The sequence below is a fragment of the Muscardinus avellanarius genome (assembly GCF_963383645.1).
Source record: "Muscardinus avellanarius genome assembly, chromosome: 14".
Classification (NCBI taxonomy): domain Eukaryota; kingdom Metazoa; phylum Chordata; class Mammalia; order Rodentia; family Gliridae; genus Muscardinus; species Muscardinus avellanarius.
Genome location: NC_137800.1, coordinates 88582666 through 88605309, shown reverse-complemented (window position 1 = coordinate 88605309; position 22644 = coordinate 88582666). Strand labels below are relative to the sequence as shown.

The 22644-nt window shown below is 54.9% G+C and overlaps 2 protein-coding genes across 3 annotated transcripts; both read right to left on the bottom strand.

The window, feature by feature from the left end:
- Positions 1-1565: 1565 nt before the first annotated feature.
- PRRC2A (proline rich coiled-coil 2A) lies at positions 1566-14828 on the bottom strand (the record flags this gene model as incomplete). 2 transcript variants are annotated; one of them, XM_080710726.1, is made up of 30 exons in its annotated part: positions 1566-1706; positions 1807-1897; positions 2314-2408; positions 2498-2710; positions 2815-2913; positions 2987-3197; positions 3345-3430; positions 3637-3783; positions 3896-3967; positions 4085-4222; positions 4364-4597; positions 4787-4872; positions 4967-5096; positions 5305-5435; positions 5583-5851; positions 6581-8410; positions 8584-8794; positions 9157-9451; positions 9826-10016; positions 10422-10896; positions 11289-11505; positions 11613-11703; positions 11966-12108; positions 12236-12315; positions 12500-12651; positions 12770-12913; positions 13213-13285; positions 13372-13471; positions 14042-14219; positions 14717-14828. In XM_080710726.1, 30 exons carry the CDS (start codon positions 14826-14828, stop codon positions 1566-1568), a joined length of 6435 nt encoding a protein of 2144 aa, XP_080566852.1. The 2 variants fall into 2 exon arrangements, with proteins under 2 accessions (XP_080566852.1, XP_080566853.1); XM_080710727.1 differs by having other exon boundaries at positions 3345-3427.
- A 5844-nt stretch (positions 14829-20672) lies between these two features.
- AIF1 (allograft inflammatory factor 1) lies at positions 20673-22317 on the bottom strand (the record flags this gene model as incomplete). The annotated part of the gene is made up of 6 exons (XM_080710557.1): positions 20673-20757; positions 21001-21163; positions 21337-21378; positions 21947-22019; positions 22106-22167; positions 22293-22317. 6 exons carry the CDS (start codon positions 22315-22317, stop codon positions 20673-20675), a joined length of 450 nt encoding a protein of 149 aa, XP_080566683.1.
- Positions 22318-22644: the final 327 nt, after the last annotated feature.

Sequence of the window (22644 nt, the reverse complement as noted above, 5' to 3'; positions counted from 1 at the left end):
TAGAACTCCAGGCTATACTCCCAGATCCATTTTTTAAAACATTTTTATTTGGAAACGGTCTCTTAAGCCAGCAAGATTGGCTTCAAACCTGCAGCAATTCTTCTGTCTTTGCCTCCCAAGATCGGGGATTACAAGCGTGCGCCACCACGCCCAGCTTTTTGTGAACTTTTTCAAACTAGTACTCCTTGGGAATCCAACTCTTGTAGCTTGTAACATTGGGGGGTGGGCACAGGTGCATTATTAATGATCTATGCATGCAGGATATTAAAACATGAATCCTGTTTAGTGGGCAGACTTTTGTGCAACCCATATTGGGGACTGAATCCAGGGGCACTTTAACACTCAGCTATATCCCCAGCCCTTTTATTAGGAGTCTCACTCAAATGCCAATTATCTGGACCTTGGAATGCTGCTGCCTCAACCTCCCCTGTAGCTGGGATTATAGGTGTGCTTCACTGCAACAGGCCAAGGGAGGCGGAAGGCCTGTATTTACGTGTAAACCAGGATGGAAAAACTCGAGCGTGCAGCACATCCATAAAACCAAATCTGACCGTACTGGACCTGATCTATCCAATTCAGAGAACCCACTGTTGGCAGGAGTGGCGAAACATGCCCAGAACCCCAGAACTTGGGATGCTCAGATGAGATGTCATCTTTGAAGCAGCCTCAGCAACTTACTGAGAGACCTTTTCCCAGCCAGGTACTGGGGATTGAAGGGGCGTTCCATCTCTGAACTACACATCCAGCCCTATATTTTATTTGTAAATAGAAGTTGCTAAAAGCCTCACTTAGTAGCTAAGGCTGGCTTCGAACCTGTGACCCTCTTGTCTCAGCCTCCCAAGTACTGGAATTACAAGCCTGGGCCACCACACCTGGGTTTTACTTTCATTTTCAAAGTCTTAGTAGGTTGAGTGTGTCATTACTCATTGAAGCTGTCTTTGAAAGGGATTCTCCTGTCTCAGCCTCCCAGATACTGGATTACAGGCACATGACTGGCCAAGACCATTTTTGTAGTATTGTGGATTAGGCCATCCTCAAACCTATGATCCTCCTGCCTCAGCCTCCCAAGTAATGGGATTACAAGTGTGTGCCACCATGCCTGGCTGAAACCTTGTTTCTTAAGGGGGGAAAAAAAAAAAAGGCTGGGGGTATAGTTTTAAAATAGCATGCCCCTTGGTTCCATCCCCAGTAACAGCAAAGTCTATCTGAGCTCAGCCCAAATTCCCAACCACAAAACAAAAGATGCAATAAATAAATAAAGTCTTAAGAAAATTTGTTCAAACAGGTCACTAGAATATGTCAAGTTGTTACTGAAACTATACATCACTTAGCACCATACTGTAGGGCATTACAAACATTGACCCAGCCCCAAAACCATTTTGGAAATTTTTTTAAATTCTTTTATTCTTTTTTAACAAACGGCCCCAGGGATAGGGGACCAGGGGAAGGGGGAGGAGGGGAAGCGAGGCTCCAGCCCCACGACCCCTTTCCCCTTACCCCTTTCCTCCTTATATATTTATAATCTATATACAAGCCCCGGGGGCGGGGGGTCAAGGGGAACTCCCTCAGCGGGGTGGGGGCAATCCAGGTTCCTTGTCCCCTCGGGACCCAGGTTCCTCTGCCCTCCGGGAAGGCCCTTCTCGAGAAGGTGGCCCTGTCCTCTCCCAAGGCTTCGGCATCCAGCGCAGGGCATCCGGTGGGGAGGCCTAAAGGATAGGTGTGAAAGAGGAAGTCACGGTGTCAGGTCAGACACTCAGGTGGCAGCTCATGAATTTAGACTGGACACCACAGGGGTTTTTTCCTTACCTGCTGGTAAAGGTCGATGCGCTGGGTGCGGAATACGCCACTGTAGGTGGCAGGCGGGGCCTTGAGACGGGAATTGAGAGCAGAGAAGGACCTAAAGGAGAAAGAAAGGGAGTTTAAGGCAAGGTTAGGACCTGCCCTGGCTTCAAGGAGCCCGCGCCTGTCATCCCAGTACTTGGGCGGTTGAGATGGGAGGACTACACACATTATTTGTAATCTCAGTACTTGGGAGGCTAAGACAGGATAGGAGATTAGAGGGCAGTCTTAGCAAGTAGTGAGACTCATCAACCTGGTGGGACCCTGTCTCAGAATAAAAAATAATAATAAAAAAAGGACAGGGGTGTAGGTCAGAGGTAGAATGCCCTGTTTCAAACCCCAGCGACAAAAACCAAAATAAAGACACCTCCCTCCATTCAATCCCCAGTACCATAACACACACACACGCACACACACACACACGTGCGCGCGCACCCTTGTAGATGGGTGAGTCTGAACCCCATTTCCATTTACCTTCCAGCTGGGGGAGTACGTGATGACCCAGGGCCCCCAAGGTTGTTGCTCAGCTTCCGATAATCCTGGAACGGCTTTAGTTCCACTGGGTGTAGCTGAAGAAAAAAACTCGTGAATTAGCCTCCTGCCTCGCCCCGCTGGGGTGGGGAGCACCCCAGCACCTCTAGAGGTTCCTGTGCCTTACCTCTGCTCGCCCCAAGCTAGGGGGGAAGGGCCTGGCAGGTGAAGGCAGCACCCGAGCGGCAGGAGCAGGCGGGGGCCGCACGGCCAGGCTGGGGGGCTGCAGAGCAGGGCCCACAGGTAACAGAGACAGGGGCGGCGGGGCAGGAGGCGGCGCCGGCGGCAGGGAACCAAAGTTCACCACAGGCAGCTGGGAGTCTACCATGGGCAGAAGCATCTGCAATAAGAAGTCCAAGTGTCCACACTGGCCAGGGAGGCAGGCCAGGAAGTGAAAACAAAAGCCAGAGACCAGAGGGAGGGGTCGTGCAAGGAGCCAAGTACCTGCTGGGCAGGGGCCCCTGAAGGAAGGAAGCCGCTCTGGCCACCGGGCTGCAGAGCAGCAGAGTAAAAATCCGAGGGGGACGGCAGATCTTGGCGTACCTGTTAGGGAACAGGAGACCGTCAGCTTCCCCGCAACCATTCTTCCCACCCCTGGCACCTGCCCACCTCTTACCTGAAGCAAGGGTGGGTCGGGCAGAGGGCTGGGGCAAAAAGCTGGAGGGTAGAGGAAGGAAGGCGGAGGGTAGAGAACGCCTCCAGCTGGCACCTTCCCCAGCTCTGTGGCTTGCAGCGCTGAGAAATCCAGAAACTGGCCCTTGAGCGCCACCCCGGAGAGCAGTGCTGAGGGAGGGGCGGGTCCGGGGGGGAGGTACAAGGGCTGTGACCTAGGAGAAATGGGGGCAGGCGGTGTCAGGAAGCCAGGCGTTTGCTTCTGGTCTTGGCAATGCCTACACCCACCCTAGTGGCGTCTTCCCCTTCCTGCCCACCTGAACCCTGTTTCCTTCTGAGGCCCACAGGCACCTATATCTTACCTGTAAGGATGCAGTGAAGGAGTCCCAGGGCGGAAGCCTCCACTGTTGGGGTGTAACTGAGAGTCCATGGCTCCCCCGGAGACCTGCTGGAGAGAAGCAGGGATGAGCTATCTCCAGTGTCTCTGGTCAAGGAACGCTCACCACCCCACCCACGACAGCAAAGGAGAAAAACAGGGGAAAAAGTGGGCAGAGTAGTGTCTTACAACACAACTCGGGCTTGATTAGAAGAAACAGTAGGCAGAAAAGAATGATCGTGCATTCGAGGGGGGATGGGATGGAAAGCGGGACGTACCTGAGAACCGGGAGGCCCAGGGCTGCTGCAGACGACCTCAGGGTACAGGCGCTGGCCTGAGGAGCTGGGCTCTGGGCCTCTGGATTGTGGCTCAGCGGAAGGAGCAGCACTGGGCAGCAGCTCCCAGTCTCGAGACACTGGAACGGCCTGGGCAAGAGAGGCCTTGTCAACGGGGGTGTCTGACATGCCGATGCCCAGGCCGCTCCCAGCAATTGTCACCAGAAACCTTGGGTCTTCCCTGGGAACACTGTCCACATACCTCAGTGACCGATGCCGTCAGCTCCTTCTCCGCTTTTAAACCATCTCCTACCACCAGGCGCAGGTCCGAGTCCTGTAACTGCACAGCAGGAGCGCATCTTACGACCCAGGCACATACCACCCTCCGCGTGCCGCCCTCTGCTTTCCTCCTCTCCCCCAGCCCAGGACACCCAGGTCGAGCCGTGCAGACCTTGTCACTAGTGCCAAACTGCACCGGGGGGCCGGGGCGGTGGGACGGCCGCAGGGGGCCCTCCGGGCCTCGGTCTGCGCGCTGCGATCGCTCTGTGCCTATGGGGCCAGGGGGCAGAGGCTGCTCCCGGGGCAGCTCCTGGTTGGGGAAGACAGTGGAGCGTGGAGTTGTGGGGAGGAGAGGGAAGCCCGATCAGGAACACACAGGAAAAGGCAAGGGGCAAAGAGAGCCAAAGCCAGGTTGCTGGGACATTCCTGTTGTTCCTTCCTGGTCTTTTACCTTTCTGTCCCCATCATGGGGGGCCGGTGGCCGTCTCCTAGGAGGTTCAGAGGGTTCAGAGCCAGGTGGACCCTCACCAGGAACAGCATTCAGGGGTGAGGGGCCTCCAGGCCGCTTGGGGGGTCCCTCTGCTGCCCCCTTGAGTCCTCCATCAGGGGAACTTCGCTGGCTGCAGGGACCTGATGACACCTGAGAATCCCCACTCAGGTCCACCCCACTGTCAGACTGACTCATCTGAGAGGAGTGGAGAAGGAACTAGTTAAGTCAGGGTAAAAAGCACCCTATGCCTGACTGATACACACACACAGACAGACTGAGGGGAAAACACCGCACGAGATGGCCCCAGATTTCACCCAGCGCAGGTGGGAACTGTAGTCAGTGCTCGACAAGCCTGGCTCAGCCAGTCCTCCCATGCTCGCTCACCTCTGTGCCGGCCACGTCCTCAAACGGACTCAGGGGCTCCATCCAGGGCTCCATGGAGCCAGGCTGGTAACTCTTTCGGCTGGTGGCTGGAGGGGGCACCGATCAGGAAGGTGCATGAGGAGTTTTGGAGCCACCTCACTGCGACCAGCCCACCCACCCTCCCCCGGCAGCCTCACCCACCAGCATGTAAGCGATCCCAGATGTGGGGCGCCAGGGCCTCTGTGCCTGCATCTCTGGATTCCCCCTGAGGGCTTGGGGCCTCAGGCTTCGAGCCCAAGAATCCAGAGCTATGAGAAGCTGGCAGGGATTCCTAAAGGTGAGTCCAGAAGTAAAACGTGAATTAGGTGGGAACTGGGGAACAGAGGAAACTGGGGCAAAGTGAGGCATGAGGGCAACAAAGGAGACGCGGGAGACGAGCAGGGAGCCAGCGAGGACCTGGGTGAGGCCGCCATGATGGGAGCGAGTGGACGTGCAGAGGGCCCTCGAAAGGCATGAGTGCAGCAAAGCCTGTGCCTCACCTCCTGCAGCAGCTCTGGTTTTCGGGGAGGCCGCTCCCGCCGTTTTGGGGGAAATGAATTAACCCCCGCTGAGTCTTGGGGAGTCCCGCCCACCCCCCTTGCCATTGGCCCTGGCTCCTCCAAGTGGGGGTCTAGGGAAAAAAAGAAGACTGTCAGCGTGTGCCCTGCTTCCGCTGACCCTAGCCCTCTGCCTGTGCAGGTGCCAGCGGCAGCCCCCACTGACCCCAGCACCTGGCTCTAGACTCAGCAGCCCCACCCGCACCCCAGCCCCAGCTTACCAGAAGTGGCGCTGCTGTTGGCCCTCTGTGGGTCGTATCGGGTGGGGGGCCGAGGGGAGGAGCCCTGAGGGGCTTGTGGAGGCCCGGGCTTGGCCCTGGGGTGCCCCCCCGGCGCCGCGATGCTCCCCTGGCGGCTGCTCAGCTGGGCCAGAGCCTGTTGGATGCCAGCAGGGTTGCTGTGGATCACTTGGTCCAGGCGGAAGACGGCAGAGCTGCTGGGGGGCGGGGGAGGCAGGGGAAGCCCTGGGGGCCGCTCCTCCGGAGGACGGCTGAAACAGAGTAAATGCCAGACTGTGCTAGACCACTGTTCTCCCTACCAGCCAAGTATTTCCGTCTTCTTACAACCTCCTCACCCATCCAATCGTTAAGTCCATGGAAGGATTTTTATGTGTACAGGTGTGCAAGATGCAGACAAGAAACGGGCAACGGCATGTTGCTATTTCTCGCCCATTACTCCCCCGTTGCCTCACTGGCCAGGGGCTCCTGCCTTTTGGTCTTTCTTGTTCTGTGCGCACGTGTGCGGTACTGGGGGTTGAACTCAGTGGCATCCGACCTGAGCTACATCCCCAGCCCTATTTTTTTTTTTGTGGGTTTGAAGCAGGTTCTCACTCAAGTGCCGAGGCTGCCCTTGAACCTGCAATTCTGTCTTCAGCCTCCAAATTAATGGGATTACAGGCATACACCACCATGCCCAACTCTCTTTTTTGGCACTAGGAATGGAACCCAGAGGCATTTTATCTCCAAACCACACCCCAACCAATTCTGTTTCTTATTTGGAAGCAGGGTCTCACTAGATTAAGAACCTTGCTCAATGGCTGAGGCTGGCCTTGAACCTGTGATCCTGTCTCAGCCTCCCAAGTACTGGGATTATAAGTGTGTACCACCACATCTGGCCTCCTAATGACCCTACAAGGCCTCACTCTCCATGCTGACACCCACCCACCCACCCTCATGTTCCTTCAAGCCTCCCTCCAACTTTAAAACCTGTCCTCACTCACCTGCGGTTCTTGGGAGAGGGCCAGCTCCTCTTATCCCCTCGTCCTGGGCCTGTCCTTCCCCCAGGACCCCCACTACCACCTCCACCACCGCTGCCAGCCTTGCCCCCGGGGCCTGGCCGCCGGTTCTGCCGGTCCATGCCGGGCCGCTGACTCGAGAAGCTCCGCTTGCTCAAATCCTTGGCTCTCTGGCTCAGGTCTCCACGGGACACGGTTGAAATGCCTGGTCCAGTCCCCCCTGCGCTGCCCCCAGGCGTGCCCACGGCCTTGGGGGTCAGCAGTGCAGGCGGGGGCACCTCCTTGTCACCGCGGCGTTCACTTGCAAAGTCGCTGCTCTCTGACGCCGTCTCCCACTCCTCGTTGGCTTGGTCAGAGTTCTGGTTTGACAGATCAGGAGACTTGGCGGCTGCCCGGCGAGGAGGTGGGGGCTCCTCAGGGCCAGTGGAGGTGGGAGGGGCTAGGGAAGAGGGCTTGCCCTCAGTTCCTCGCGCGGCGTTCTCCCGCTCCTGCTTCAGCCTCCGGAAGCGAGGCGGTTTGTCCTGCTGCTGGGCCCTCCCATGGCGTCTCCTTCGGGGCCGCTCCCCATCTTCCATGCCCAGGCCCATGTGGCTGCCCCCCCGGGCCATGGGAGACAGAGGGCCCGAAATCAGCTTCTCTTTCAAAGGCTCCTTATTTGGGGGCAAAGGCCCTGTTGGTGGTTTCTTTGGAACCAGGGACTTGGTTGGAGGGGTCCAGCCTGGGCAAACAGGGGGAGGGGGTCGCCCTCCCCCTCGGCCTCTTCGTGATGGCACCCCTCTAGGCGTGAAGACACGCCCACCCCGGGCAGTAGAAAAGCGAGCTGGGGCTGGCGAAGGGGGAGCTCCTGGTGGTGGGGGAACAAGAGGGACCTGGGCGAGCACCCCCTCCTTGGGTGGGGGAGCCTCCTTGTCTGAGGGCGCCAGATCACTCTCATGGGTCTCGCTGCCCGTTTCTGAGCCACGCTGCCTGCGCCGCTTGGGGATTTCTTCATACTCAGACCCCTCACTTCGTGTCTCGCTGGCAGTGCGGCCTCGGGGGGCAGGGGGGTGGCTAGGTCCCACTGCCCCACCTCCGCGCCCATCATCTCCACGGAACTCCCGGTAACTGCGGAACTCTCGGCTTCGAGCTCCCCGTCCCCGTCCCCCGTAGGTCCCACGAAAACCTCTCCCTCTGGCAAAATACTCGCCTCGGCCGCGACCCCGGCAGGAGGGGGGCCCCACTCTTTCATAGGAATAGTCCCTCCGGAGCCTCGGTGCAGGGGAAACACTCCCACTGGGCGGGGCCTCCTTGGGGCCCATCTTCCCCTTGGCTGTCTTGAGTGGGTCTGGCTTTGGGGCCTTAGAGGTCTCATCCCCCTGTTCCAGTGGCTTAGGAGGCAGCTCTTCCACTTTTGCAGGTGGCGGCGGCTTCTTTATAGGCCCAGCCCGGCGGGGAGGGGCACCTGGCTCCTCTGGAGGGATCCCACGACGACTGCTACCTGGGCGAGGGCCCCAGCGGGTCTCAGTGCGGCTCTCTCTGCGAGGTGGTGGGGGCCCTTGGCCTCCGCCCCCAACTCCGCGGGCAGGCTTTCGGCCTGCTTCTGGCCTTGTTAGCTGTGGAGTCTCCTCTTTGGGGGGAGGCTCCTTCTTGGGTGGTGGAGCTTGGATCTTGGCAGCCTCATCATTGCCTGGGGGCCAGGGCAGCGGACGGGGCCCTGGGGGAGCTGGCTCCTCCAGAGGAAAGCGAGATATTGGGGGTCCAGGACCTCCGTTCTCAGGAAAGCCTGGATAACTGGCCAGATAGGGTGGTGGTGGAGGTCCTGGAGGAGTCTCGCTCCTGAATAGAGAGATAGAAAAAGAAGGGAAGCACGTACCTCAAGATCAGGAAGGAGCATCACCACCCCCGGCTGTGCCTTCCACGCTCACCCCTACCAGCTCGCCAACAACCCTTTTTCCGAGGCCTGGGCCCTTGCACTAGGCACCCACTCATCTCTTAGCACTGAGACTCACCTCAACCCCTTGTCCTCCTCATCTGCAGCCTGGCGCAGTGGTGAGGTCAGCGGGCGGGGGTCAGTGGGTGTGGTGGTGAAGACGTCTCCTACCCAGGCCAACTTTGGATCCACTGGTGGAGTGCCCCTTTCCCGCAAGAGGGGGGCTGCATGACGCTCAAATGGCTCTGAGCTTGAGCCCCCACTATCTGAGCGCTCTCGGGGAACCAGGCCTGAAGAAATTAAAAAAAAAAACAAAAAAACAATCCTTTCCCATTAAAGGCCCTCCGACCAAAAGCCACCTCCCTGGTGGAGGTCACTGTAAGGCCAGCACCTGCACCACCTGTTCCCAGAAGTCTAGCCTTCTTTGCTCTTGTGAAACAGGGCTGGCCGCTCAGTTTCCCTCTGAAAGGCCAACACTCTCCACTGAAGAGACCCTGGCCAATGAAGGACCATCATTTATTTCTTCCCCATGCCCACTCTCCTAACACTTATGAGAAGCAGCAGCGCCATCACACACGAACCTCACCCCACTTTCAGTCACACTGCTATCCACCAAGGACTGAGGCGCTCCCTGCCCTTTGGGGGCCCTTACCAGAGGGGTGCACACCAGGCGGATAGAAGTCCAGAGGGGGCCGGCCCTGGAGCAGCCGAGGGTCCACATAAGGAGGAATCATCATCCAGCGGGGATCAAAGTTCATCGGGGGCATGGGCGGAGGCCGGCCAAGAGCACTGGGATACAGGGCCTTGGGAGGGGGCGGTGGAGCCTGCGGAGCCGGCACAGCCCCCAGGGTCACTGGCTGTGGTGGTGAGGGGGGCACTGGGGCAGGAGGGGTAGAGCCCTGTTGGTGCTGTTGCCACTGCTGCTGCTGCTGCTTCAGGAGCTGTTCCTAGGGAAGGAACAAGACAGGACGGGTCAGAAAACTCCACACGGGGAGTCAGCAGAGAAGAGAAAACACAGGGTAGCCGGGTGCGGCGGTGCACGTCTATACTCCCAGTACTCGGGAGGCCGAGACATGAGAATTACAGTCAAGACAAGACTCTACTTCAAAACAAGAAATAAAAAGGGCTAGGGTGTAGTAGCCCAGAGGTAGAGCATCCCAGGGTTCAATCCCCAGTAACCCCTCCCCCAAAAAAAGTAGGAATCGCTGGTGACACAACCTGGAAACTGGGCAGAAGCAGAAGGACCCAGGAGGTAACTTATGGATAGGATAAACAGCGACGCCAGAAAGAAGCCATCCTAAGAGAAGTAACGTGATCTCACCTGCTGCTGTCGCTGGAAACGAGGAGGCAGCGACTTCTGATATTTGGGATAGCCCAAACCCTGGCTGGGTGGCTGCCTGGTAGAAGCGACACCATCACCCTTGGGTTCCACCTTTGGGGCTGGGGGAGTAGTAGGTGGAGCAACCTCTTCTGGTGGTTCAGGACCCTCTTTTGAAGGCATCTGGGGCTCAGCTGAAAAGACCACAATGACCTAGTCCATCAGGATGATCTGAGAATACCCCAGGAATTCTAGCGCTCACCTGTAGCTCCCTTGCTATAGACCTAAGTGTTTGAATCCTATAGTAATTATGCCCTTCCCACTTAAACCCATAAAAACACGTCATGGCCTCGAGAACCAACAGTGCTGATATTAACCCATGAAACTTCCAAACAACATTCTTCAGTCTTGTTTCGTTCTAGGCCTACAGATGATTCTAGATTTTTCGTCTCTGGTATTGCTCAAATGATGGACTCTTTCCCTTACCACTGACAGGCCAATAAAACCAACATTCTGCTTAATTCCTCCCCATCCCAACCACTCTGTACCCTCAAGCCAGAGATCTGGCATCTCAGCAGTACCCATCCCCTTCTCCATACCTGGGCTGGCTTCAGAGTTGCCACTGCTGGTGCTACTGGCAGTGCCACCACCACTCACCAGAGTGGGAGCTGGAGCCACACCTGGACTGGGAGTGGCCTGGGCAGGAGGGGCCTGTGAAGGCTCTTCGGGTTCTTTCTCTGGCGTTGGGGCTGGTGCCGGTGCTGGAGCTGGTGGCGCAGGGACCTCTTTGGGGGCTGCAGGTAGTGGAGCCGGGGCAGGGGGGGCAGCAGGGGGGGCAGCGGGCTCTGCCTTGAGCCTTTTGTCAGGTGCCCCAAACTTCTCATCCAGCCGCTTGAGCTTCTCGGCGCAGGCCGCCCGGCGCTCCTCCTGCATGCGCCGCTCTTCTTCTTCTCGCCGCCGCCGGGCCCGCTCCACCGCCAAGGAGATCTCTGATGAAGATTGTTTTCGCCGCTGCCGCCAGGCCTCATCCTCGTCTTCGGGGGCTGGGGGTTTGCAGGGAGGACCCCCACGATCCTGTCAATGGGCAGACCCAGCAGGCCAGGGGTGTCAGTCACATGCTTTCTACCACCTCTTTCGCAATTGACCATCTCTAGCTATAAGATGCAAGGACCAGGCTTCGAGGTTGACAGCCTTGCTGGGTGGAGCCGGTCTCCATTTCCCTGCTGCTCTATTCTCCAGAGACCCAAACACCCAGGCCCTTCTTGTTCTTTATCACCACAGCAGTCCAATTTTTCTCCCAGCTCCCCTAACACCAAGGATGTTCCCAAGCTTTCCAGAGATGCTCTACAGCCTGTGCTCCCTGGAGCCCGTTCCCAGCCCTCCCGTCAGCCTACTACTACTGCTCCCATCACTCAGCGGACACCTCCCATATCTGACCCTCTCGTCCCCTCCTTTTAGACACTCACTGGGTAGTCCCCAGGGGGGCCCCAGTTCCCGGCGGGGCCCCGGTGAGGTGGGGGTGGGGGAGGCTTTGGGGCGGGAGGCCCCGGCTCTGTCTCTGGAGGCCGAGAGGTCTCTGCCCAGGCCGTCTTAGGAGGGGGCGGCTCGCTGCCCGGGGAGGCGCCCTTTTTGCCTTCTGCTTCAGGGGGCCGTTCCTCACCAGCAGCTGACTGGGAATCCTTGCTGTGAGCAGATCAACAGTAGAATTAAAATCAGCTGCCACCCAGCTCCTCCAAGAATATATTACCACAAGAAACATGGAACCCCCCCACCCCATGGCTCTAACTCACTGGCCCTCGGCTCCCTCCTCATCAGAGTCTCGCCCGTCTTCCTCATCGCTAAACTTGAGTTTTTCAGTGTAGTCGACCTCCTCATGGGCCCCTGAAAGGAAAAATGAGTAGTAGTAACCCAAGCATTCTGCTTTCCAGCCGCATGTCTTCCCGTGGCTACACGATGAGCTGCCGGCCAACACCGACCCTCTCTGAAGCCCAGGCCCAACGTGCTCTCACTTCTCTCAGGACTGCCAGGCCTTCCTGCTATCTTCCCTACCCTCCAACGTCTGCCTTTCTCCCACATGACCCATCTTTCCCCATGAGATTTTGCCTTTCAAGATCCCAGCGTTTGACTAGTAACATCCACTTACCTGCCCAACCGTCGTCATTCTCCTGGTCCAACTGGTCAAACTCTTTGAGATTATCCTCTTTAAGAATGGAAGGCCGACCCACAGGCTCTACAAGGCGCATTGGTGGCCCTGAGCCGCGGGGCCCTGCCACTCGGGGGAAACGGCTACGTATGGAAAGAAAAACGGAATACAAGGTGACACACTGAACAACCAATCCGAGGCGGCATCTCCGGGTACAAAACCGGCTCCTCCCCCATCAGGTTTCTTCTGCCCCCGACCTGGACTGCTTACCTGGGCCCATCAGGAGTGGGGTACCGATAAGGTCCCTGGGGTCCATAGGGTGGAGGGAACGGGAGATATGGGGGATACATCTGCAAAAGGGTCCAACAGTAGCTGCTCAGAGAAACAGTCAAACGGCCTGCCTTTTAAATCTGCTACAGTGCTTCTGCTCTCCGCCTAGAACCTGTTTCCTAACTATGCCCTCCAAAGACTAAATCCCAAGTCCTAGCATTCTACTTTCTAGCGCAACCACTCCAAAATAAGATATCCACTCACGAAGGGCGGCATCATTCCGCGGTAGGGAGGGAACTGGGGTGGGCCCGAAGGCTGCAGTCCCCCCCGGGGATCATGACCGTGATGAAGTTTGGAGTCCGGGCCCTCCAGCTCATCAGGGCCACGCCCACCTCCGTCCCTCCAAGTAGTAGAATCTGCATTTTTGAAAAGACACAGAAAGAGATTAATGCAAACGATGCGGGAAGGTGAATAAGCCAATGCTTAGCTCTGAAAGGGAACAGGTAATGTCCTGGCTAAAAGGCAATCACTCACTTTGGGGGCGGAGGCTTGGTCCGGGCCCAGACGACGGCTCGGCAGACTCCCTTTCCTTGGCAGCCTTGTCCTGGTCGCCAGCCGCCTGCAGGGTCGGAAATTCCTCTCGAGAGAATCGCGACAGTAGGTTTGATGCCCTTCCACCTGTCGAGGCAAGGGTGCAAGCAAGAGAGTTACTGACGACGTGCCATGCTTGCGGAAGGCTCTGCTAGGTAGCAGGTCATCTGGCTCCTCCCTTTACACTTACCTGTTGGAGTAAGTGATCATTCCCCAAGAGGCGAGAATGGTGCTGGGACCTCCCCACCCTCATTTACGACTGGGACTTAAACCAAATATGGGGTCAAGATGTAGCCAGAGAACCAAGGACACATTAGTGAAACGAAGGGCCTCTTCTGCCTCCCAGAGTACCCGGCTACAGGCCCCCCCGACAGCCCTGCACCCACCATCTCCATGTGCTCCATGGGTGACGCTGGCTTGCGCCCAGGACTTTACCCCGCTTGGAACCGAAGGAGTGTTCTGGGGAAGCAAAGAGAATAATAAATGATGACGTGGGGGGGGGGCTACGAGCCATTCTTCCCCCAAGGCCTGCAGCTCTCAGGTACCTCGGGGACTGTTGGGGGTCGTTTCGGCTGGCTGGAGGCAGGCGTCTGTGAAGCCGGCAGTGGCTGCGATTCCGGCGGCTGAGCGGTCGAGGCATCGGAACTGAAGGGACGATAGGACGAAGTTACCCAGAGCCTGAGATACCTCCCCTAGTCCTCCAAAGTGGGGACTGACCGTGGCTCCATCACTGCCATTTACAAATATTAGAATAAAATACTTTTAATTTGGCCGGGCTTGGTGGCGCACGCTTGTAATCCCCGCGCTTGGGAGGCAGAGACAGGAGGATCGCGCAGGTTCGAAGCCAGCCGCGCTGGCTTAGGAGACCCTGTTTCCAAAAATAAAATAGGTCTGGGAGTGTAGCCCGGAGATAGATGGGCTTCCAAGAACCCCAGTACCACCAAAAAAACAAAACAAAACAAAACAAAACAAACAAAACAAAACAAAAAAAAAAACCTTTTAATTTGCTACCCTGTAGGGCCTGCTGTCTTTTTCTTCAGGCAGTCTCTCCATCTGACAAAAAGCTAATAGGGCCATTTCTCAGTTATCTAACAGGAAACCTAGAATCAATTCAAAAGGTACCTCCCCCTCTCTCTGGCTCTTAGGTGGCTGGCTCGCCCAAGCCCGGATTCACAGAATACTCGTCACTCTTAAGCCCCCCAAGCCTCCGTCTACCTCTTGGGGTCGGACTGCTCCTGTTTGCTTGCCCATCCTGTTCCGTCTTTCGGCACTAGTGAGACATTGGGGTCATTGCCTTTGTTCTCGGCTTTCAGGCTTGGAAGGTTGGCTGGGGGTGGCATACGCCGGGCAATGGCAACTTTCCCGAGACTCTGCAGGCCATGGCGAGGGGCAACTGAAAAGATGGAGAGAGGTTGAAAAATGCCTCACATGGGAGATCTGACAGCCCCCTACTCCAGGTCCCATTCAGACAGCATCGACAGCTTATTACCTACTTATTCCAAATTTCTGAGGAGCCATCCCTTTCCTGAATAACCTCTAAATCCCCTGCCGAAAAGGCTTATATTACATTTATTGCTTCTGTGTGGGATGATCTGTCTTGAGCCTGCAGGGAGCAAGCAAGCCCCTGACTTCTTCCAGTCCACATTTCTTTGCCTCCAATTCTTACGTATCCAAAGACAGGGAACCAAAGACACGCCTTTGTAGGAGGATGACTGTCCACCCAGAGCCCCAAGCCCTCAGCAGGACCCCAGGTAAAACTGGAAGGTCTCCAGTGTTCCTCTGATCTCTGCTAGCTCTACTGTAGCTGCTCCCTTCCAAAGCACTCTTAAAGCACATGCCCCAGTCACGCTCAGCCTGCAACCATTAGGAGCATGTTTGCAGGACCCTCACCAGCGGGTTTCTGGATCTCTAAGGACTTGCCCTTATACGTATCAAACAGGTTGAGCGAGGAATACTTCTTTCCATCCTTCCCCTTGGCAGTCGGCCCCGAGCGATCGGACATTGCGCTGGAAGCTCATTGAGTACGATGGGTCCTGCAGGCGCCTCCCCCAAAACGTGCCGGAGCCTGTGGGCCAGACAGCAAATGTCTCATCTCTGCCCCCTGCAAACTAGAGTAGAAACCAAGAAGCCCCCTTTCGTTCTCATTAGGGCCGCAGATACGTGGCCCTTTAGCGACTGCCTCCAGTCTCTTGAAGCAGCCACAATCTACTCCAACGAGGCCCAAATACCATGTTCTTTCTTTCTCCTGGACACCTCCTACCAACAAAAACCAAGTAAAAATCTAGTATCTTCCTAGTGTAAGTGCTCTGCCCTTTGTGCCTATGTAGAAAGGTTAGTAGCCTCTTTATTACTCCCCCAAGTAAAAATCTCTTTCCACCAAAATCATTTCAGAGACTTAAAATGCGGTAAGCAAGTCCACGACCCAGAGAAAAACAGAAAGAAGAATACAACTCCATCATGCAAAATGAGAGCTCTAGATCACCAATTTATTAGACACCAGCTCCCTAATCATGCCCCAGGGCCCTGTGCTCCAGGTTCCACTCCCAGCAGTCTTAGTCCCATCTGGGAAGACTTGTAGGAAGGTATGCTGGGAGTATAAGGATTTTATGAGCTTGCTCCACCAGACTGGGAGCTGGTGCCAGAGAAATCCTCATGGAACAACAAAAGCTCTACATACTACCAGGTTACAGATCTCCAAATATTTAAATACTCCACCTTTTCCTAAACTTATCCCCCTCCATCTTGGGTCCTGGAAACCATTCTGTCTCCAGAAAAAATACTAGTGGTGTCTAGCTTACCCTATAAAGAAGTAAGAAAACCAAAGCATTATGGAGCTACTTTGAGAACACCCTGTAACTATGGGCCAGGCACCAACCAGAAGGCCAAGGCCAGAACCAACTTCATTTTCCTATCTTCATTAAAAACATCCATCCGCCGTCATTTCTTTCCCTAATAATAGCCCTTGCTTTCCAAGCAGGCCAAACTCCATCCTCGGTGCCTTCTCGAGTGACCAAGCGTTCATTTGTGGGTGGTAGTAGTGTAAAGGAGAGATGGAAGATGGTGAGAACAGGCCAAGGATGAAAGCCAAAATCAGGAGAGAACTTTATGACAGGCTCCAGATGAGAGGATGGAAACTGCTTTGTAGCCTGTCCGTGAAAATAACGCATGAAAAAAGGAAGAGAAGAATCGTAGAGTGTATCGACTAATAACTCAGAGAAGATAATTAACATGGAAGCAGGTGGGAACTAATACATGGAAGCAGGAATGGCAGAGAGAGAATGCAAAAAAAAAGGAGAGTGAGAGTTGGGAAGAAAGGAAGGGACAAGGCTAATTGGAAAAACGAGAAAGCAGAGATTGAGGAATGTAGAAGGCATAGATGCTGAATAAAAACAGGGTTCCAGAGGGGGAGTGACCCGCCGCAGAGGGGCCCCGTAATGTGCAGGAGACCCTCCGGAGGAGGCCGGTCGGGCGCGGCTCAGCCGAGGGCGGCGGTGGCAGGGAGGGGGCCGACAGATGGGGAGAGGGGCCCGGGGCGCCGCGGAGGGTGGAGTTCCAGGCCCCGGAGCCGGGGTCGGCCCCCCAAGCGGGGCGGCGGGTGGGTGGCGCAGGCTGCAAACCCCGAGCAAGGGGCAGGAGGTGCCGGTACTGGGGCAGAGGTACCGGAGGGGGAGGGGCAGGCAGGGCCGGCAGCAGGAGGACAAAATGGCGGCGGCTAATGGCAGCTTCTCCTCCCCCCGGCCCGCCGCCGCCGCCGCCGCCGCCGCCGCCGCCGCGCCGGAAAAGGGCGTCAGCGCTCGACTCGCCCAGACTCACCTGGCCGGGTGCGCGGGGGTCCGGGACCGGGGCCCAGGGGCTCCCCGGGGCGGGATGGCGGTGGGGCGGGGGCGGATGGCGGCGGATGGCGCCGGGTACGGCTCCTCCCGTCTCCCTCGCTCACTCCGCGGCCGGGCTCCGACTAACGGCCCATCCGGGCAACCGCCGCCCCCGGGAGCGCCCCCCCACTCCCGCCTCCCTCCGCGCCTGGGCACGCCCCCTAGTTTGCATAATGGGCGGGGCGCGCCTGTCCTACCTCTCTTTACTTCTCGGACCGTCCTTATTTTAAAAGGGGGGCGTGTCAGGCTGCGGAGGGTATTTGCATAAAGAGGAGGGACTTATAAACGATAGGACGCCCGTTGGCTGAGGAGGCGGGCCTCCGGCGTCGGCCGTTGAGGTGTGTGGAGGGGGCGGGAATGTGGCGCCGGGCGGTTGAGGCGCAGAATTTACACGACGAATGGTGGGAGAAAGAGGCGGAGCGTGCGTCGTGCGTCCGTGGAAAGATGGGAACGGAGAGACGCAGGACGCCGAAAGTGGAAGGAAGCGATGCCGGACCCTGGCGCTTTCCACCGTGAAGACCGTGAGGCCGGGGAAGGACGGGAGGGCTCAGCTGGTGGAGGGCGGAGTCTAGGAAGGCCCGGGAAGAGGCCCCGCGCACGCGGCCCTTCGCGAGAGGTGCCGGCACCAGGGGGCGGGGCCTTCCATTTATTAAATCACGTAATGCAAATGAGACGGCTCGACAGGCCAATCCAAGGGCTGGGCGAGCGTGGCGTCGACTACCCGCAACACCGGCATTCTTTGGGTAGTTCTATTTATCTGCATGATGTATGCAAGTCATTTGAACAAAGATAGGCTAGGAATGACTTAACCATCAAAAGATCGGCCACCAAAGACTGTGATGGACATTTGGTTTTACAGCCTGTAATTTTCATGAATAGATTTTTATATTTGATAAAGGCAATATGTATTCTTTCAACAAAGGATTTCATTTTACAAAACGCAGCACTGTTCCCCCCCTTTGTTAGTACTAGACAATAGAACCTTCTCCCCCATCAGACCTACTACCTATTCAACAAATTATGTGTGTGTGTGTGTGTGTGTGTGTGTGTGTGTGTGTGGCACTCGGGATTAACCTAAAGCCATTATTCTACTTCTGAGCTACACCCCCATCCCCCCTTTTTTTTTTTTTTTTTTTTTTTTTTTTTGGTGGTACTGGGGTTCCTCCGGGCTACACTCCCAGACCTATTTTATATTTTTGAAACAGGGTCTCTTACGCCAGCACGGCTGGCTTCGAACCTGCGCGATCCTCCTGTCTCCGCCTCCCAAGCGCGGGGATTACAAGCGTGCGCCACCACGCCCGGCTTACACCCCCATCCCTTTTTAATTTTTGTTTTGAAATAGGGATTCACTGGGTTGCTGAGTCTCACTACATTGCTGAGGCCGACCTCGAACCCGCAATCCTTCTGTTTCAGCCTCCAAGTACAGGTATTAACAGGCACACAACTACAGTGTTTCAAAGCACTGGAAATATGCCCGCAATATTACAGAAAAAGAGTAATAAAATACGACTGCCTGGGGAGGCTTAGGTATACATCTAGAAAAACACCTACTACAAGCCGGGCATGGTGGTGCACGCTTGTAATCCCAGCATTTGGGAGGCTGAGATGGGAGGATGTTCGCTGACAGCCTCAGCTACTTAGTGAGGTTCTTTGCAACTAAGTAAGACCCTGTTTCAAAATAAAGAATAAAAAACAGGGCTGGGGGTGTAGCTTAGAGGTAGAATGACCCTAGGTTTCATCCCCACTACCGCAAAAAAAAAAAATAAATAAATAAATAAATAAACACAATACATATAGCACTGGAGCCAGACATGGTGGCGCACTCATGTAATCCCAGTATTTGGGAGACTGAGACAGGAGAATCACAGGTTCATGGCTAGCCTCAGCAATTTAGTGAAGCCCTCTACAATTTAGTGAGACTGCTTCAAAATTAAAAGAATAAAGGTGGGCGTGGTGGCACACACGCTTGTAATCCCAGCATTTGGGTGGCTGAGACCAGAGGATCGTGGTTCGCGACAACCTCAGCTACTTAGTGAGGCCCTCTGCAACTCAGTGAGACCCGGTTTCAAAACAAAGAAAAAAAAAATAGGGCAGGGGCTGTAGCTCAGAGGTCAAATGCCCCTGGGTTTCATCCCTAGACTCCCCCAAAAAAGAAAAGAAAAAGAATAATAAAAAATAAATAAAAAATAATAAAAAATAGGACTGGGTGTGTAGCTGGGAGGTACAGTGCCCCAGGGTTCCATCTTCAGTAGTGTAAAATTAAAAAAAAAGAAAAAGAAAATAGAGCTGAGGGTGTAGCTCAGAGGTAAAATGCCCCTAGGTTCCATCCCCAGTACCAAAAATACTTTGAAAGCTGGGCGTGGTGGCCTTCACCTGTAATCCCAGCATTTGGGAGGCTGAGACGGGAAGATCCTGGTTCATGAACAGCCTCAGGTACTTAGTGAGGCCTTCTGCAATTTAGTGAGACCCAGATTCAGAATAAAGAATAAAAAATAGGGGTGGGGTATATGTAGTTCGGAGGTAAAAAAAAAAAAAAAAAAAAAAAAAAAAAAAGCTCCTGGGTTCAATACCCGGTATTGCAAAAAAAAAAAAAAAAAAAATTCCCTTATTCACTCTCCTTGAGCAGCTATCATAACATTTCACTCCTATAGGAAAAATTTTTTTTTTTTCTTTTTGGAGCAACATGTCTCCATTTTTCTCTTTCCCATCCGCTCTCTCTTTGATGCAGGGAATCAAATGACAAAACTCTGCAGCTGCCTTTTTTGTTAAACAGAGCCTCACTAAATTGCCAAGAACCTAAATTGTTGAGGCTCTCTCTGACCTGAGATCCTCATGTTTCAGCTTCCCAAGTACTGGGATTACAAGCCTGTACCACCACACCTGGTTTATACCCCACCCTATCTGCAATCCCCCAGTCTCAGCCTCCCAAGTACTAGGATTACAGATGTGGGCCACCACACCTGGCCGTGAGATTCTATTTCAAAACAAAACAAAAAAGTCAGGTGTGGTGATGTACATATGTAATTCCAGTATTTGGAAGACTGAGAAAGAAGGATCACAAGTTTGAGACCAGCCTCAGCAATTTAGTGAGTCTCTAGCCATCTAGTGAGATCTGTTTCAAAAGAAAAAATAAAAAGGGTTGCGGGTATAGCTCAAAAGTAGATCCCACCCGGTGTGGTGGCGCACGCTTGTAATCCCCGCGCTTGGGAGGCGGAGACAGGAGGATCACACAGGTTCAAAGCCAGCCATGCTGGCTTAAGAGACCATTTCCAAATAAAAACTATAAAATAGGTATGGTAGTGTAGCCCGGAGGTAGAAGGGCTTCCAGGAACCCCAGTACCACCAAAAAAAAATAGAAGATCCCTGTGTTTAATCCCCAGTACGACAATAAATACATTAATTGGGCGTGGTGGCACCGATTTTTATATAATCCCAGTACTTGGAAGGCTGAGACCAGAAGAGCTTAGGTTCCTGGTCAGCCTCAGCAATTTAGTAAGACCCTGTTTCAAAATAAAGAATAAGCCGGGTGTTTTATCTCACACCTCTAATCCCAGCATTTGGGAGGCTGAGACAGGAGAATGCACAAGCGCAGGTTCAAAGCCAGCCTCAGCTACTTAGTGAGGCTCTCGGCAACTTAGTGAGACCCTGTTTCAAAATAAAATAAAATAAAAGTCTGGGAGTGTAGCCCAGAGGTAGAAATCCTCCAGTCTCACACACACACACACAAAAATAAATATAAAGACTGGGGCTGTAGCTTCTAGGTAGAATGCCCCTGGGTTTTACCACCAAGAAACTGCCCCCCCCACACACACACACAAACAATCTGGAGGAGTAAAGGTAATTTATTTAATTTAGTTTGGCTGTGGCTCACAATTCTGTCTTCTTTTCCCATGTTGGGGGTCATAAGAATCCCTGTGGATCCCACCGCAGGCACCTTGCGCATGCGCACTCGCAGACACACCCTAAACGCCCTATTAGGGCAAGTCAGCGATCGCTTTCTTGGCTGGGGGACCAGTTGGCTTTTCCTGTTCTCTGGCTTTCTCCTCATACATCAGTATCCTGGAAGAAACACGGCATCAGGGGACACTTCTGGGAAGTGATCTTGGGCTGCTGTAAGAGTCCAGAGGGGACGGGGTGGGGAGAGCGGGAGGGCGGGGGTAGCCATGTTGGCAGCTGTAGCATCCGGAACCGTGGGTTTGGGCTCCTGGAAGATTCCTCCCAAAGGTGGAAGAGTGAGTGTGTTGTAATGTACAGAAGTTGAGCCTGGGGGCAAGGGTCGGGCTGGGGGAAATAGATACTCACATTTTTAGGATGGCGGATCTCTTGCCCAACATCATTCTGAGAAAGTCAGGGTAGCTGAATGTATCCCCAGAGCCGCTGGACACCTCTCCAATTAATTTCTTTAGCTCGAGGTGGGTCTTGGGGACCCCAAGTTTCTCCAGCATCCGCTTTAAGGACATGATATCTGAAGGCAGAGCAGCAGGTGGGGAATGAGGAGGATCCTTCCTACCTCCGCTTTCCCATCGCCTTTCCCCCACGGTGGCAGGTGGGCCCCTCCCAAGCCAGGGGAATGGGGTAAGCTGGAGAGACCTCCATGTGTCTACACGCGCAGGCTCCCCCAGTTCACCCTTTTCTCACCAATATCTCCGTTTCCATTCAGGTCAAACTCCATGTATTTTTCTGAGTGAGGGGAGAGAGCAGACAGGGTAAAGGGCCGGCTGCAGGCTTTGGGAAGGGGATTGAGGAAGAGGTGGCTGACCAATGCTAGGTGGGGGAGATGTGGTGTGAGGAGGAGGGACAGGCAGAGGAAGTGGGGATGGGGGTTGGGGGGCCCTGTTAAGATGAAGGGAACCGGCAGGGGAGCTAAGATGGGCAAGCCAGAGAAAGGAACCACAACCCAGCAAGGGGACCTTCAAGACAGGCTCTGCTCTTCCCAACACAAAGTCATTGTATTTGGGCTGTGCTTGTCCCCTCCCTTCCTCCCTCCCTCCCTCCCTCCCTCCCTTCCTTCCTTCCTTCCCTCTTTCTTTCTTTCTTTCTTTCTTTTCCATGATACTGGGGATTGAACCCTCAAGTATTCTGCATCTGAGCTACACCCCAGCCCTATTCTATTTTGAGACAGGGCCTCGCTAAGCTGATGAGGTTGGTCGCGAACCTGCAATCCTCCTGTCTCAATCTCCCAAGAACTGTGCCCCGCTCCTCCTGTGTTCTTGAGGAGCACCCCTTCACCCTACAGTTTCCTCCTCACTCTTAAAGGCCTCCAGTTTCAAGGACAGCTCCTCATCGCCATCACTGCTGTATTTCGGGTCTTCCAGGAATTGCTGTTGGGGGAAAGAGGAGAGCAGGGTAGATCCTCCCTGCCCCGGCTCCATCCCCGGGGCTCAGAGCCATCAGACCTCCCTTTTACCTTGTTGATCTCATCCAGCCTCTCTTCCTGCTGGGCCTTCAGGAGTCCGAAAGCTTTTCCTCCTGAGGGGCACAGACATTAATCCACCCTCACATCTCCCTTCCCCCCAGGCCTCTCTCTGCCTCCCTGGCCCACAGTCGAGGGCCACAGCGCTTGTTTCCCGTTCCTGCCCACTGTACCTCCCTACCCTGTAGGTCCCTGGCTTGGCTCATCGCTCAGCAGGTGCAGCCTGTAGAGGGAGATGACCAGGCTGGTGCTCTCTCTGTCTGCCGGCCCTCCTCTCCCACCAGCTTCTTGAGGGCCCCCCAAGAGAGCTTCCTTTTCCCCTTTCCCCCTCCACTACCTCTCAAGTCTCACTTCCCTTTGTTTCTGCTGACTCCAGCATTCCGGGAAGAAGGGGACTGGGTATAAGATAGAGATGAGAAGGTTACATTTTGATAAATTCAGCCTTTTTTTTGGGGGGGGGGGAGCTGAAACCTGAGCATCCTACATCTCAGCTATACCCCCAACCCTTCTTTATTTTATTTAGAAACAGAGTC